Source organism: Balaenoptera ricei, chromosome 12 (assembly GCF_028023285.1).
Source record: "Balaenoptera ricei isolate mBalRic1 chromosome 12, mBalRic1.hap2, whole genome shotgun sequence".
In the NCBI taxonomy this organism is placed as follows: Eukaryota; Metazoa; Chordata; class Mammalia; order Artiodactyla; family Balaenopteridae; genus Balaenoptera; species Balaenoptera ricei.
In genome coordinates, this window is record NC_082650.1 from 15147563 (window position 1) to 15164813 (window position 17251).

A 17251-nucleotide genomic window follows, 5' to 3' on the forward strand; every position below is an offset into this window, starting at 1 on the left:
AGAAATGTAATTGTTGTGTTACTATACAATCCAGCAGTTCCACTCCTGAGTATTTACTCAAGAGAAATGAAAACGTATGTCCTCACACTGATTTGTACCTGAATGTTCTTAGCAGCTTTAGTCATAATAGCCAAAAACTGGAAACAATCAAATGCCGATCAGTAGGTGAATGGATAAAGAAATTGTGGGATAGCCATACAGTGGAGTACCACTCAGCAATAAAAGCAGTGAACTACCCATCCATGCAACAACATGAATGAATATCAGGATCATTATGCTGAGTGAAAAAAATCTAGACACAAAAGAATACATGCTGTTACATTTATAGGAAATTCTAGAAAGGCTAATCTAATCTATAGTTACAGAAAATAGATCAGTGGTTCCCTAAGGCTTGGAGGTGGGGTGGTGGGTAGGGCAGTAGATTCCAAAGGGGCACAAGGGATCTTGGGGCCATGGAAACGCTGTGGTGTTACTTACATGGGTGTCTATCTGTGAAGTTTTCAAATTGTATACTTAGAATGGAAGTAAATTATGCCTCAAGGAAAACTTGAAAATAAACCTTTTGTGAGAATTCTTTAATGACATTAAACAAAAGCATCAACCTTGATGAGCAGCCGTATTTACTAGGGACGAATTTGAAAGTGCTCAAGAGTTACGGCTTTTGGCTGTCTCCCCTTTTTCTCTTGGAATGAAGACGTTTGGTGGAACCACGATTGTTGGGATGAAGTATAAAGATTATTGCCACCAAGCAGATGCAGACCTCTCCTGATGACCAGCCTCTTGTGCTGAGTTAAGTCAGTAACAGTGGCTGAGCAACAAACAAGGTAAACCGGCTGCCTGGGAAGTGTGCGCTCAAGCATCCTCTCCCGCTGCCCCCACCCCCCATCCTGTGTCCTTCCTCAAATCACGGCATCCTTTGATGCCCATGGTGTCCTTCACACGTCCCTCGTGGACAAGAGTACAGGAAAAGAGAACAGAATCACTGAAGTCACCAACGATGAAGGTGGTTTGAGCAGGAAACATCCTGAGTGTGTGGTCCAGAGGGGGAGAAGTGTAAAGATAGGAACATGAACCCTGCATTCAGCGTGAAAGCCACAGCTGAAGATGAGGAATGTCAAAACTGGATCGATCGTGAACACTGACACGCAGTGAAGTAATCAGCTAGCTGGACAAGCGTCACAGTGCCAAGTAGGAAGGTGGAGCCTGGAGAAAGTGCCTCTGCGTCTTCCCTTTGCTCAAGCAGAGGGAGGGGATGTGCCAGGAGGGCACTTGGGGTTCGCTGGGGACAGTGCTTCTCTGAGCGGAGAGGCTCCCTCAGTGCCCAGTGGGGGGAAATTGATCGCAGCCCAGGGAGCAGGTGGACCAGGTCCCCTCAGTCCCCAAACTGGAAGAGCCCCGGAACAGGTCAGTTCCATGGTATTTTTCAAAAAAATTTTAGGTGAGTTCTGTGTAACTATAATGCTGCTGACTTGTGAATCCTTAACTGAGTACCTGGAATAATGCGTACATCGCACTTAATCAGTGCTGTAAAACAAGTGGAAAATAATTCAGGTAGTGTCCTGAAGAATAAAAATAAAGGTCTGTTTAAATTGGGCGCCACCTGCCCGTGTGCTTCTGGAGTGCTTTGTGCGCACTCCTGGGGGCGGCAGGTCACGCACCGCATCGTACTGCTCTGGTGGCACCGCGGATTCAGTGCCTTGAGAGAAGCCTCTTCTCACCTTCTCGGTGTAGCCTCACAAGGCAGGGAGAGCGCGCCCACTGTGGTGTCTCTGCCTCTCCTTATAAGGATGTTAATTTAGACCTCCTCTAAACCTAATCACCCCCAAAGGCCTCATCTCCAGATACCGTCACATTGGGCGTTAGGACTTCAACATGAGTTTTGGGGGAACACAAACATTTCATCCATATCACCAGCAGTCCCTGGAAATCCACTTTAAATTTTCTTTACGAGCTAAAATTTGTTTCATTTAAATTGTTTTTATAAATTACATATTTCTTCCACATCCTTATTGCAGTCTGTGTAGGAACTGGGGCAAGGTGGCTAAAAGTAGAAGTAGCAGGTATTCAGAGGGGAAAAGGGGATTTATATGAAATTGGAGCTGCACTCGTGAGATTCCCCCTCTCCTTCCTTAAAACACAACAGCGAAAGTGATAGAAGCTGCTTGAGTACACTCCCCTCTGGAACGCAGGCTTCGTGAAATCAGAGGGCAGGATCGTCTTCTTCCTCCTCCCTTCCCACTTCTTGGCAAAGGCCTCACGTAGAATATGTGCTCCATAAATATTTGTAGAATTAATCAGTGATTAAGAGTTCAAAATGAGACTCACTGTATTCTCCCAGAAAATGCAGTTGAACCTTCTCTATTTCTGTCTCAGCTAATAGCACGACCACCTGGTCAGTCAAGCAGCAACTTCAAACTCACCGTGGTTTCCTCTTTCTCCTTCATCTTCCACATGCAGTCAGAGCATCCTTTCGTTTTCTCCTAAGTGTCATGCATTCATTGCCAGATATTTATTGAAAGTCTCTACGACAGGCCCTGGGCTGGTGAGACAGGGAGGGATTCCACACTGGCCCGCCTTCCGCGCCCTGACTGCTGATGTGCATCTCCCACCCCCGTTCACCCTAATACCTTCTTCTTTGTCTCCCAGCCTCTAGGCTGGGCCCTGTAGCCAGAAGGCAGAGACATATCTGTCTTATTCACCATTTCATCTCCTCTGCCCAGCACAGTATAGTGAATATTGAACAAATATTTTAAGAGTGGACAAAGGACTCCCTTACCTGCAGAAGAAAGTTCCAACGTTATCGTGCTATGTATTCATTTCTACTGCTGCTGCAACAAATTACCACAGACTGACTTAACACAGATGTATTATTTTACAGTTCCGTAGGTCTGAAGTCTGACCTGGGAGTCATTGAGCCAAAATCAAGGCGTTGGCAGGGCTGCGTACCGCTCCGGAGGCTCTGGGTGGGAGCTGTTTCCTTGGCTGTTCCAGCTCCGAGGGGCCACCCACTGCCCTTGGCTTGGAGCCCCCTCTTCCATCTCGCATCGCTGAGCTCTTCTGCCTGCCATTCCCACTTTTAAGGACCCTTGTGATTGCACTGGGCCCACCCAGATAATCTAGGATTGTCTCCTTATCTAAAGATCGGCTGACTTAACAACCTTAATTCCTGTACAATCTTAAGTGTCCTTTGCTGTGTAATATTCGTGGGTCCCAAGGATTAGAATGTGAATATCTGGGGGACCATTACTCTGCCTACCACCTATGGTCTATAGTGCCTCTCACAATTCAGTACTAACTTACCTTTTTAACCTTATCTCCAAGCACTTCCAAGTTTTTCACTATCTAGCTGTACTTGCCTCCATGCTGTTTCCTCTACTAGAAATACTGTCCCCCTGGCGCCCCACCTTTTCTTCCTGGCACCTGCCTATTTAGAGCCTACTTCACATTTACCACCTCTGTGACCCTGTCCCCGTTTTCTCCTGCTCCATCATCTGTGTGCGTGAAACACGTCTGATTCTGTAACCAAAGGACATAGGAAGCATGTGTTAGTTGGGGCTCCCTTGCTTGCACACAACAGAAAGACAATTGGAATGACCTTACTTATCCCCGTGTACTGGCTCACGGGGCTGAGAAACAGGGAGCAGGTGTGAAACGGGGAATGTCTGTTGCACAGACCCAGACGGGTCATCAGGACTGTTTCTTGCCTCAGCATCCTCCGTACCAATTTGGCCTCATCCTTTCCTTCTTGGTGGCATTCTCTCTGCGCTGGGGAGAAAGGGGTGTGGGAAGGGGGAATATCCGAGCGACATTTTACTCTGCCTGGCAGCTTCAAAGGACTGGGCCATGTGTCCGTGCTTTGACCAGCCATGTGATGAGGCAACTGGGCCTCACAGTTGGCCAAGCCTGGGTCTTGTACTGACCCCGTCTCCCCCTTGGGCTTTTCGGGGGAGGGGAGAGGGGTTGGTGTCAGGCGGGTAGTGATACTAAGATTGGCAGCATCACGTGGTTGGAAACAAGGAAGAGTAACTCTCCAAAACAAGGGGGCAGGAGGGGAGGGTGCCGGGCAGGTAGCAGGTGGCTATGAGGCAGAATGAGGTAAGTTCTAAATGAGGGAAACAACAAGGTGCTATGGGAGTGCTGAGTGAGGAGCAGGAGGTCAGGAAGGGTCACAGAGACCTCGCCTTCAGGCTTGAAGAGGGCGCCACCCACCGAAGAGTGATTGGACTAAACCATCTGGGGTCGTTTCATGTTATCGAGAAGGCAATAGCGAGATGTTTAGCAAGATGTTCGAAGCTTCTGAGCAGGGGAGTGAAAGGATCCATCCTGTTTAGGATGAGAACTCTGGTGGCCCGTACAAACAAAACCCAGAAACCCCCCAGCCCATCACCACCACCAAAACAGCCAAACAGACCAGTTTGAAGAGGTGACAAATAGTTGATGAAAGCCTACTAGGTGTAGTAAGAAATGCTTAGGAGAGGATAGACTCGACTCCATGCAGCACGGACAACTGAAGTGCCAGGGATCCAGGAGTGCAGGATAGAGATCAAAGGTTTCTACGCTGGGTGCCCGAGAAGACAGTGTGACCTGCTTTGAGCTAGGGACCCAAGAAGAGGGATAGACTTGAACAGGATGTCAACTGTAGTTTGAGAAATGCTAAATTTAAGGTGCTGGCAGGAAAATAGTAAAAAGATGTTTTATAGGCAGTTAGAAATTTGGGCAGAGGAGAAATCAGGATTAAGCAGTTAATACTTGGGACTTACCAAAAAACAGTTTAAATCAGTCTTTCTCAAAATGTGGAATACATACACTTGTACAAGAGATGAACTTAGGTAACACATGGACCCTGAAATAACATGTAAGCATTGAAGCAAGTAACACTTCTGTTCAGAGTTGAGGAGAAATGCTTAGCTTGGCTTTAGTGGCTCTTGACTGGCCCTCTAATGTATAATCTACCACTTTCCCAGGCACCAGGCTCAGCTTTGTGTATCCAACACCGTTTCACATCATACTGGTTTTCCATTTTGGCAATGTAGTTTCCTTTTAAAATAAAACATTTCTAAGGTGTTTTTTGTGGGTTTTTTTTTTTTTTTGGTTGCACCAGATCTTAGTTGCAGCTCACAGGCTCCTTAGTTGTGGCTTGTCGGCTCCTTGGTTGTGGCACGCAAACTCTTCATTGCAGCATGCATGTGGGAATCTAGTTCCCTGACCAGGGATCAAACCTGGGCCCCCTGCATTGGGAGCACGGAGTCTTAACCACTGTGCCACCAGGGAAGTCCCCATTTCTAAGTCTTTTTGACTTTAAATCCAGTTGGCACATGTATATCACAGAAGCAGTGATGGTGGGATGGAAATGACGGAAGTTCAGGAAGCGCCTACACAAACCAGATGGGCAGGATCGTGCAGAGAGAGTGCAGAGCTAGAGGACGGGAGGGACAAGATCAGGACTCTGGAAAGTGTCATCCACAGGCCAGGGCAGGCCTGAGAAGACTCAGAAAAAGAGTGATGGTCGGAGGCAGAACTTAGTCCCTAGGGGAGAAAAAGCCAAAAGAAGTGTGCATTTCAAGGTGGTGTCAAATGCTTGAGTTAACTGAGGTTTCAGAATCTAACCAAGAAAGGGTGTTACTGTTTAGGAGACATCTGGAAGTTTCGGGGGACTAGAGGTAGTATCTACAACCTCTAAGGGCTAAGGAATAAGTTGGTGGTGAGGAAGTGGAGAAAGAAAATGTCTGTTCTTTAGTCAAAGTTGAAAGAAAATGTAAAAGAGGGTTGGGTCAGCATTTTGAAGAGAGAAGCAAGCTTAAGGCTGAGCATGTTTATAGACCAAGATCAAGCAGCCAACAGAAATAGGAAGTCGAAGAAAGGGAGCAAAGAGGCACTGTTCTAAACATTTATACAAATTGGTGACTACGGGGTTACGTGAAGTCTGGAAACGTGGTCAAATACGTATGATGAGTGTGGTTCCGCGTGTTCGCTCTCAGTAATGCTCTGTGCAAAATGATAGTAAATATGGTGCACTAGCACATTTCAGTCAGTCCCCAAACGTGCATCTGTGATTTGTCTCGGATTTCCACTGACCATACCTGCACTCAGCATACGTACCCCAGAAGTTATCAAGGGGAATCCAAAAACTGTTTTTAAAAATGTTTCCAGACTGTAATTTCCAAAAGAGAGATACAGAGAGATTAAGGAAGTATAACTTGCCAGTGGTCACATTCAAGTCTTAACTTCAGAGATTCTGTTTTCTATGAACCCCCTCAACCAGCTTGTGGGGCATCAGAACGCGGAACCAGTTAAGCATTAAAAGCAGTGCCATCTAGTGGCGAGTATGCTGCAGGTCAAGTTTTGTGTTTGGGGGGCTTGGAACAGCTCTAGTAGAAGGTAATCATTGTCATCTTAAGGCCATGCTAGAAGAATCATATTTCAGGTTTGCCTTTATTAACTGCTGAAAATCCAAGGGCAGCAACAAAAAACTAGGAATCAAAAACTTTTATTTTTAGATCTTCCATCAAAATCTTCTAAGAGCTTCAGTACGCCAAGTATTTCTTGCAGTCAGATCTGTGCATTACAGAATGCCTCCAGGTGGATTCACCGGAAGGAGACAAGTAGCGCTGGCAGGTTGCCTTAGGGGAGGGCCGAGGAGCAAGAATTGAAGGGGTGACTTTTCACTGCACACCTATTTCAAACTTACAATTCTGAAGCATGCGACTGTTATCTTAAGTGAATGTTTAAGTATACAGGCTACTCTGAGATGTTTCTAATGCAGGTCATGAATGAAAAGCTTCAGCACTGCATGGCGCTGACAGATCTGATGCGGAATCACCTGACCGAGAAGAGGACGCTCCGCCTGGAGTGGATGATCGTCATCCTTATCACCATAGAGGTAGGTAACGTTTGTGAAAGTAACTTGACGGAAAGTAATAGCAGGAAAGAGCATGACTTTGTTCTAAATGTTAAGTCTGTTTGGAAGTGAGGCAGGTTTCAAGTGACTGTGGTAATATTTTGAAAATGCATTAAGTATGATTCTTGGAAAAGTTCCACATTTTTATTTATTTTATTTGGCCATGCTGCGCAGCTTGCGGGATCCCAGTTCCCTGACCAGGGATTGAACCCAGGCCATGGCAGTGAAAGTGCCAAATCCTAACCACTTGACCACCAGGGAATTCCCTCCACGTTTTTTTTAAATTATTTACTCTTTTTTTATTTATTTTATTTATGTATTTATTAAATAAATTTATTTATTTTTGGCTGCATTGGGTCTTAGTCACACACAGGCTCTCTCTAGTTGCGACAAGCAGGGGCTCCTCTTCGTTGTGGTGCACAGGCTTCTCATTGCGGTGGCTTCTCTTGTTGCGGAGCACTGGCTCTAACCGCGAGGGCTTCAGTAGTTGTGGCGCGTGGGCTCAGTAGTTGTGGCTTGTGGGCTCTAGAGCGCAGGCTCAGTAGTTGTGGTGCACAGGCTTATTTGCTCTGCAGCATGTGGGATCTTCCTGGACCAGGGCTCGAACCCATGTCCCCTGCATTGGCAGGTGGATTCTTAACCACTGCGCTACCTGGGAAGTCCCTCCCTCCACATTTTTAAAGATGGCATTTAGAGAAAGTTCTAGCTGTAAATGTATAATGTTCAGCCCAACACCAAGCACCTGTGCCTCAGATCTGCAGCTTGCCCTGTAATGCCCTGTAATAACAAAAAAGTTATTCTTACTTTGGGAGCATTTTTCATTAATCACGACCTTAGAAAAGTCATTTTAGTTTGTACCAGTGATTTGCCATGAAATTATTAATACTTCTCACTTTTTATTTGTAAGGTAATGTTTGAGCTGGGACGAGTATTTTTCTGATTAAGTGACGACCAAAGGAAAAGTGTCATTGCAAGATATATTGAAGTTCTACAATCAAAAATAAATGCTCACCTGTTGAGATTAATAGGTATTTAATTTTTTTAATCAAGAAATTGTCACAGTGATCTTTTTCAGTTTCTAAATGTATTGCTGCTTGAATAAAAACTATGAAGAATCTGGCATTTGGGTCTATAACACTGACAGTTTGAAAGGATAAGGTTCATTTTATATTTTAAAGAACTTTGGATAATCTGGGCATCTGGGGAATTTGGGCATTGCTCCTAACCTTTCCCCAGGGAATCCCAAGCTTGGCCCTAAGAAAACCATACAGGAACTCCAAAGTGTTGAAATTTATAAAATAAGTAGGCTTTAATGGCAAAAACGAACTTTGTATACCTATTTTTAGGTGGCATAATTTGAGTCTGACTGCTCACTGGCACTTTCATTAATCAATACTTTCCATCCTTTCACTACCAAGTTGGTCAAAATATTCCTCCCACAGAGGAATTTTTTTTCAAGTTTCTCACATACTTAGGGAAAATTTAAAAATACCAAGTACAAAGAATTTAACATCTATGTGCTTACCATCTTGAATTGATAATTAACTTTTTAAAAACAAAGTCCTTTTTATCTTCATTTGCCTTATTTTTACACATATCCCCCCCCCTACTACCCTCTCCCCATCACAATGAATTTTTCATAAGTTATATACATATCCAGAGTATTACTGTTCTAAATTGGGACAGTCAGTCACTTTATAGCTTGTTTAACTGCTATATGGTATACTCCCAAGAGAATACACATTTATCTGTACCCTCACTGATGACATTCATGTATATATTTGCTGGAATAGTGTGAGGGTGCCCATCCTGGTGTCTTTCAGTGCACCGCCAGAGTTCTTCTTGAGTACCGGTCTTCTATCTCAGGTACCTATACCAAGGACTATGCAACATGTGGGCATAGATAGTTTAAGAATTGCTTTCTAGGGACTTCCCTGGTGGCGCAGTGATTAAGAATCCGCTTGCCAATGCAGGGGACACGGGTTCGAGCCCTGGTCCGGGAAAATCCCACATGCCGTGGAGCAACTAAGCTCGAGCACCGCAACTACTGAGCCTGCACTTTAGAGCCCATGAGCCACAACTACTGAGCCCGTGTGCTGCAACTACTGAAGCCCACGCACCTAGAGCCTGTGCTCCGCAACAAGAGAAGCCACCGCAATGAGAAGCCTGCGCACTGCAATGAAGAGTAGCCCCCGTTCGCCGCAACTAGAGAAAGCCCGCGTGCAGCAACAAACACCCAACGCAGCCAAGAAATAAATTTTTTTAAAAAGAAAACTCATTTCTACCTTAAAAAAAAAAGCTTTCTAGATCCTCAAGTTCCACATCAGCACTTTCATAAAATCGCTGTGCCTGCATTGTCACCTGTAAGCAGCGTATCAAGCCTGTTCTCCTTTCCCATTTTCCCATCTCACAATGTACAGAAGGCATCTCACCCATCTTCAATTTTAGTTTGGTCCACTACATTTTAAAACCTTTAAATATATTTAACCTGCATTTTAAAATCTCTAGAAAGCCAAAGGACAATTTGAAATATTGGTCAACAGAGCCTTCTTTAATAAGAGGGGCCATTTCCAGTAAAATTTTACTCCAAGTATCAGTGTGTACAATTTTGTTTGGGTTAACTGTGTAATTATAAAATTTTAGTACAACAAAAAGAACATGAACATTTAGTGCTTTACGGTCATGGCAAATTAAAATTTAACATTTCAACTTATACACAAATATGTAACAAAGAACAAAAAGACAGTAAGACCTTCAAGCATAAAAATTTATTAGGATAACGTTTTGTGGGGGAAATGTAACAAATACAGTTTTCAAGAAGAAACAGGAAGGTAACACTTGAATCGCTTACTTATGTTTAAATGGATCACGGTGGACATCAACTCATTATTGTATTACATTCCACTAAGATATGTTAAAGATATAAATTATTATTTATAATTTATTTTATTGTTTATATATTATAATTTATAATATTTTAAAATATCAATACTTATGTCAGAAATTACATATTTTTCAAGTATTTAAGTTTAGGATAAAAGCTTCAACTTAAGTTATAGAAGAGAGTTTTTAAAATTATTTTAGGTAAAATACAAACATAAAAGTTTTTCAAGATCACAGCTTCTCTCAGAACAAAATGTCTAAGAGATTATACCAGAATATTGAGGAGAGCCTAAAAAGTGAAGTATATTCACCAGTGGCTACAGAAGCACTCAAAGTGGTACCAAATTTCTGTCACAAGAGTACAGTGGCTAAGACCAACCTGGATTTGAATCCTTACTCCACACCACTTAGTACTGGTATCATGCTGGGCAAGTCACAGAACCTCTCTGGGCCTGTTTCCTCATCTGTAAAATGGGTTTTATAGTAGCACTACCTCACAGGGTTGTTGTGAGGATTAATGGAATTAACATATGTGAAGTTATGAGTTAACTGTTAGTACAATCCATCTGCGTAAAAACCCATATATGATTCTGGGAGTAAATGAAGGCTGAATCAAATCCCCAGGATCCCCTTTGAATCCTTAGTTAAGAAACATGTCTGAGGGCTTCCCTGGTGGCGCAGCGATTAAGAATCCGCCTGCCAATGCAGGGGACACGGGTTCGATCCCTGGTCCGGAAAGATCCCACATGCCGCGGAGCAACTAAGCCCATGCGCCACAACTACTGAGCCTGTGCTCTAGAGCCCGTGAGCCACAACTACTGAGCCTGCGTGCCACAACTACTGAAGCCCACACACCTAGAGCCCGTGCTCCGCAACAAGAGAAGCCACCGCAATGAGAAGCCCCCACTCGCCACAACCAGAGAAAAAGCCCACACGCAGCAACGAAGACCCAATGCAGCCAAAAATAAATTTTAAAAAAGTATATATGTTGCTAACATAAAAATATGGACCTGGGACTTCCCTGGTCGTCCAGTGGTTCAGACTCCTTGCTCCCACTGCAGGGGGGCACGGGTTTGATCCCTGGCTGGGGAACTAAGATTCCTCGCAGCAGTGCAGCCAAAAAAAAGGGAAAGAAACAAATGAAAACGGACCAGAGTGCTTCTTAAACTCACTCAAATGAAGATTTACAGAGGACAACAAACTAGGATCAGATAGCTCTCTGATGGTTCACTAGTGAACTCTGATGACCTGGAGTCCTCAAATTTCCTTCAAGCGGCCCTTCTAGACCCTGCGTTCCCGGCACTGGGGGATTTTCTGGAGCAGCCAGGCTTTCAGCGTTAAGCTGGGGAAGGTCTCGGCAAAGCGGCCAGCTGTTATCTTCAGACCACATTTTTAGAAATTAATGATGTTTCAACACCACCTTTTTCAAATCAGGACTGTGCTGGCAACTCTACAGATCTTTAATAAAACTAAAAACAGGAACCTCCCCTACCAATGATCAGCTATCTTCACAAAGAAAAACAAGCTGATACACACACAGTTGTCATCAATTGGGGGAAGTAGTTTTCCCCTATATATTTCATCATTAATTTCACTTTCAAACATTAAAAACTCGTCACAATTCTATAAGCAAAATTTCAAACTCACTTTTTTTGTTTAATATTTCACAACTAACATCTTTAAAAATCTGTTGTGCTATTAACACATGTTACAACTTTTTATGACTCTTTCACTCAACTTAGCTGACTGAAAGCAGCCAGTCTCAAAAGACTACATATTATATGATTCCATTTATATAACATGCTAGAAAAGACCAAAAGAGTGACGGAGGAGAAATCACTGGCTGCCAGGGAGGAGGAGTGGGAGGAGGTTAGTATGCCGAAGGACAGCACGAGGGAGTTGTCTGAAGTGACAGAACTGTCCTGTATCCTGACTGTGGTTACGTAAATGTGCACCTATATTCAAGTTCACAGAACTGTACACCAAAAAAGTTAATTTTACTTTTAAGATAACTCTAAAAATTTCTTTAAATAAGTGACTATTTTAAAAATATATTAATGATCCTGTCATTTACTGAGGCACTGTGCTAAGCCCCTTACATACACTTTTTTTATACTCACACAACCCTGTGAGATAAATATTATCCCTATTTGAACAAAACAAAAAAACTAAGGCTCAGAGGTTAAATAACATGCCCAAAGCCAAACAGCTTACGGGACAGAGTATGATTCCAACCCAGATCTGACTCCAAAGCCTATATTCTTAACCACTGTAAATATATACTCCCTGCCCTCTACTCATAAACACCAACCTCTCTGTCTCTCCTAATGTCAGGAGGCTGTGAAGTTTTCTCACTCTATTCCTAACTTAACGCTCTACAGATCATGTGAAAATGTGCAGATTGACTCTGGAGCAGCATTGTCCAACAGAACTTTCTGTGACAAGAGAAACGTTCAATATCTGTGTCGTCTAATATGGTAGCCTTTGGCCCCATGTGGCTACTGAAGCACGTGTGGCTAGTGTGACATTAACTTACATAGCCACATGTGGCTAGGAGCTACTGAACTGCACCAGCATAGTTCTAGAGAAATAATATACCAAGAGCATGCATGCCACAGAAGGAAGCAACGTTATCAAACTATGATGGCAACTTGCCAACAACAAAACAATTCAAGGTAGATGTATAATGAAGTAAAGCTGAGAAATGCACAACCCCAAACATGTCACAAAACCACATCTTATCTTATCCACTTACCCTTCAAGATTCAGTTCTAACACCAACTTCATTGTACCAGCACACCATTTTGCACATGTGTAGTGTAGAACAAACTGTGTATTATGTATATGATTGTGTTCTCCCCCACTGGACTGTGGGCATCTAAAGAACACAGATAGTGATTAACACATACACCAGCTGCACCTACCTCCTATATCCAGAGGCTTTCTACAACAATAAACATTTTTTCATTCAGTTGTGGTGGGAGAAATTATCATCTTCGGTCCTTCAACTACAAATTCAATTCAGTTCTTCAAGTACTTGAGTACCAGCAGTATATATGAAAGTAAGTCCCTGTAAGGATCTTACAGGGGGATGGGAGATACAACATATATAAATAAACACCAAGAAAAGTAATTACATAAGTAAGTACAATCAGTGCTTTAAGGGCAGAATAGAACTGTCAGGTGTCCTGGTGGTAAGATAAACTAGAAAGCAGTCTAAGAAAAAAGCAGCCATTATCCAATTCTGTAACAGAAGTGTAAGACGATTTACTGTATCCCCACCTATTACTCAGAAAAGCCTAATGAATTAAAAAAAAAAAAAAATCAAGGTAAGCCTTGGTGATTTATCCTGGCTTCACTCACACTACCAATGTCAGGGACTCCTCCCACTCCTTGTAGCAGTAAGCCAAAACTAGTCTTAGAACAAAGCCTTCTAGATCCAAAGTTTCCATGAAAAATTCACAGCAGAAAAACATGGTATAGTTTTCTTTACACGCACACCCTGATTATCTTTTAGTTGTAACATCTTCTTTTAGGTCCTGGAAATATGCTAATTGGAAGAGTTACACAGTACAATCTCAGGGTCAGTAATATAGGCAGCACATGGAGCTAACCGTAAAGTAGTTAAAATTCATTTAATAAGTACATTTTCCGTTTCCTCTAAAAATCAGTTGGGACGGGGGTGCTGGTATGAGGAGTCTGCAAATTCATAAAGACATCAAGCATTATCCAGAGGCCAAATAAACTGACAGTATAACTACGATCATGTAAAAGAATACAAGCCGGAAGACTAGAAAACAAAAGTCCCATACTATAACTTCTTCAGAAAAGATTTTTTTTAAAAAATCAGCCAATTTTCTCATCTCTATCAGCACACAGATTATTATTTTCTCATGACAAAAAGTCAGAGAAAATCTGTTTCGTTTTCCTAGACTGAATGGGCTTGGCTAGTTAATTACCTAACTTCTTTGAGCCTGTCTTCTCAAATTTTAGAGGAAGGAGTGAGACTAAACGCCCTCAGAGAAAAAACTGACTTAATTAACTAAGATAATTACTTACAGATTGACTTCAGCAAGAATTCTGGTTCAATCCTAATTCATCCATAAACAGGAAAAATATAGAACTGTGGTAGTTATTAAAATGTCATAAATTCTTCGAGACTCTTCCCTTCAAGACATGGAGCTTAATTCCTCTCCCCTTGGCTGCAGGCTGGACTGAGTAACTTGCTTTTAACTAACAGCGTGTGGCGGATGGTGGTGTTTCCTCCTCGCTCTTGCTTGGATCGCTCGCTCTGGGGGAAGCCGACCACCACCATGTTGTGAGGACGCTCAAGCAGCCCCAGGGAGAAGAACCGAGAACTACCGAGTACTAACCCGCTGGAGTGTGAGCCGCCCTGGAAGCAGATCCTCTAACTCAGTCAACATCTTGACATAAAAAACACCTCCTGAAAGACGCTGACCCAGAACTACCTAACTAAGCTACTTCCAGATTCCTGACCCACAGAAATTCAGAGATAAACAAATGTTCACTGTTTTAAACCACTTAAGTGTTGGGGTAATTTGTAACAGCAACTAATACTAAAAACTGAAATACCAGTTTTTTCAAACTGTGGACCTTGATCCATTTGTGATTTATGAAATCAATTTAAGGTACCACAATCAGCTAATTTCTTTTAAAAAATGAAACAAAAGATAGCAGAGTATATACCCATAATAACAAGTACTATTTCCTGAAAATTTTGTTTCAACTTTACATATATGTGTGTACCAGGTAGCATGTAATAAAATATATTTTTTAAAATCACAACAGAAAAAGTTTGAAACCCACATGCCTACGCTAATAGGTTTAAAACAAAAAAAAAATTGCTAAAGTATAGGGAATCCTTGAAGGAATACAGTCTCAATAACAATCAACTATAAAATAAGCACTTCCTATAAACTTTTTAACAAAACAAAATACAAGACACACAAAATACATCTTTTCTGACTTATACGTTAAGCTTGCAAACACAGGTGTGGCATCTACCCTAGACTTAGAAATCTAGCATGTAAAAAAGCATGTCGTTCTCCCAATTTAAGAAATTACCCATAGGACATTCTTCAAAAAATTATGTAGTGAAAAAGCTTTGGGATGTACCCACATGTATTACTTCCTCTTACTATTACTTTCATCATCAGTGTTAAAGGAAATTCCATCTTCAACCTGAGCGCACACAAATTTTTGCCCCCCCCCCCAAAAAAACCCAAAAGTACAGTACTGTTAAACTGCTTTCTGCCCACTGTCCAAGTCTGCCTGGAACTATCCTCTTCAGAACACAAGCAAGTGCATATATCTCTGGTTGTACCTCAGCATAACATATATCAAAACTTTCAGCAACACAAGACTGCAGAATATTTATGCATAACTTAACTTCTGATGAGTCCACTCGATTATTTGCTTGCACTGAGATTTTCTTTGAGGTAAAATGTGTGAAACTATTTTTGAAATCCCAATTTGCCGAATTTATTTTCAAAATGCAAAATAGATCAGTACACAAACACTAAACAGAAATGACTTAACTTCTTTTTCTTATTACTTAACTCAGGGCATTTGTGGCTCTCCCATAACCAGACTGACAGCTTCCCTTGGCCCAATCCGGACACAGACTACTAGCCATTCTCTGCAAGAACTAAGTTTTCTCCCCAACCTTTGCATATGTATCCATCGAAATGTTTCTACTTCAACCAGTTGTAGAAAGCAGATATAGTCTGTATAGCACTCCTTATAATGCTACTACTTGATGATGGTGACTAAAAATCAAAATAACTGACATACTTGGCAAAATCCAAGTATCCATCATTATGCCTTCCAAGAACTAGCAGCAAAGCCACCCCAGTTCTAAATTCCAGAGCAGCAGCTCTAAAAGACAAGACTAGGATGCTCCTGACAGCACTTTCTCTAGGAAGGAGATTCAGAGTTTCAAGAATAACCCCAGGGTTTATTTCTATACAACTATATAGAGTATGACTGGGAAAATATTTGTTGATCTTAAGAATAAGCATAGTTACTCTGACTCAAGGCCAAATATTTGAGACACATAGCCAAGTTTCTGCCCAATGGCTTCATCTAAAACTTCAGCATTAGTTTTGCCCAGTTTTTCCATTGGTTTCTCTTAAATCAGTTCACTCTCCATGTAAGCACTCATCAGACCATAAACTTGAAAGTTCAAAGTCTAAAAGAATCAAGAACCCAAAGATCTCTAACGATGTCTCTCTACCAATCAAAATCACTTTAGTTTCTTAATGAGATGAAACAGATCTCAACTGTAAAGCCAATCCAAAGAAACTGGCATGCCAGTCTAATGGCCAACTTTGATGTTTTAGTGATAGTGCACCAGAAATGCTTATAGCAGGGTCAGAATTCGGTTTTGCAAGGCAGACATTTAGCCACAAGTCATTTATCTAGTTGATCAAAGAACAAGAAAGTTCAAGGCAGGTATGTACTAAATCTATTACTCACTTCTGGACCACTAAAGTTACACAGCTGCTTATTTTGTCTTCAAAGAAGAAGGAATTAGTAATCAGTAGCCCCAGGTACGACTGGATTACCAAATCACACGCAGATTTTTATCAGGGACACTTCTGTATGTTAAATTAACTGTCTTAAGATAATAAACTTGCCTTAAGTATTTTGTGAACTATGTGCCAGGGCACTGTGCTTAGGTCTGGCTATGTCAACCAAAATGGGTTCCACATCAAATCAAGGAGCTTATATCCAGGATAGCATGCTTTAAAACCAGAGTAGCCTAGGAACTGCTGCCTCCATTTTCTTACAAATCAAGCCATATTCTTTTTTAAGTCTTCAAAATCCTAGATATGTAAAACAAAGAAATCGTTAAATGCATTCCTCAAAGGACTAAATCTTACTTCTAAAGATATAAATAAAATTCTAGCAAAATGGCAACGACGCAAAAGTAAACTTTAACATGTTAAGAATGACCATCAATGAATATTAAACCTCATGCTTGCCCTGTTACCATGTTTCAGGACCTCCCCGTTAAAAGATTTCAGGACCTCTAAATTTTAACAGAATGGCCAACTCTGGAATCCACTCTAACAATATCTCAGAGACCAAAGCTTAAAAGGAGAGTAAATTGTTCGTAAGTAACAAACACGCTTTGCAGACTTCGACTTTTCTGGACCAAAGCTTCATAAGCTAAAACCCAATTACTGAAAAAAGCACCAAATTCAATCCTAACAGAAACGTCTTAGATCACATTCATCTGGTCTGTAAGGAAGCACTTCTACCTCTACACACAGCACCAACAAACATTTCTACTCCAGTATGACTTCTCAATTACCACTGGTGATAAAAAAAGTATTAGTAATTTCACAACTATCTCCCCGGTTCTCAAGTCCAATCCATCTCAAGTCTTTCAAGGTTAAAATTTATGCTAATACGGGAAGCAGAGGGACAAAGCTATAGGCCAAG

The 17251-nt window shown here is 41.8% G+C and overlaps 1 protein-coding gene across 5 annotated transcripts in view; it reads left to right on the top strand.

Annotated features, from left to right (window-relative positions):
- RMND1 (required for meiotic nuclear division 1 homolog) overlaps positions 1 to 9308 on the top strand; it is a 42643-nt gene extending 33335 nt beyond the window's left edge. For 2 of the 5 annotated variants that reach the window (XM_059941892.1, XM_059941890.1), the window contains 2 exons: positions 6764 to 6880; positions 7806 to 8002. In XM_059941892.1, coding sequence (XP_059797875.1) covers positions 6764 to 6880; positions 7806 to 7838 — 150 coding nt within the window. In that variant the 3' untranslated portion in view covers positions 7839 to 8002. Of the gene's footprint in view, positions 1 to 6763; positions 6881 to 7805; positions 8003 to 8871 lie in introns of those variants that run through there. The other 3 variants (XR_009506247.1, XM_059941891.1, XM_059941889.1) reach the window with 3 other exon arrangements.
- Positions 9309 to 17251: the final 7943 nt, after the last annotated feature.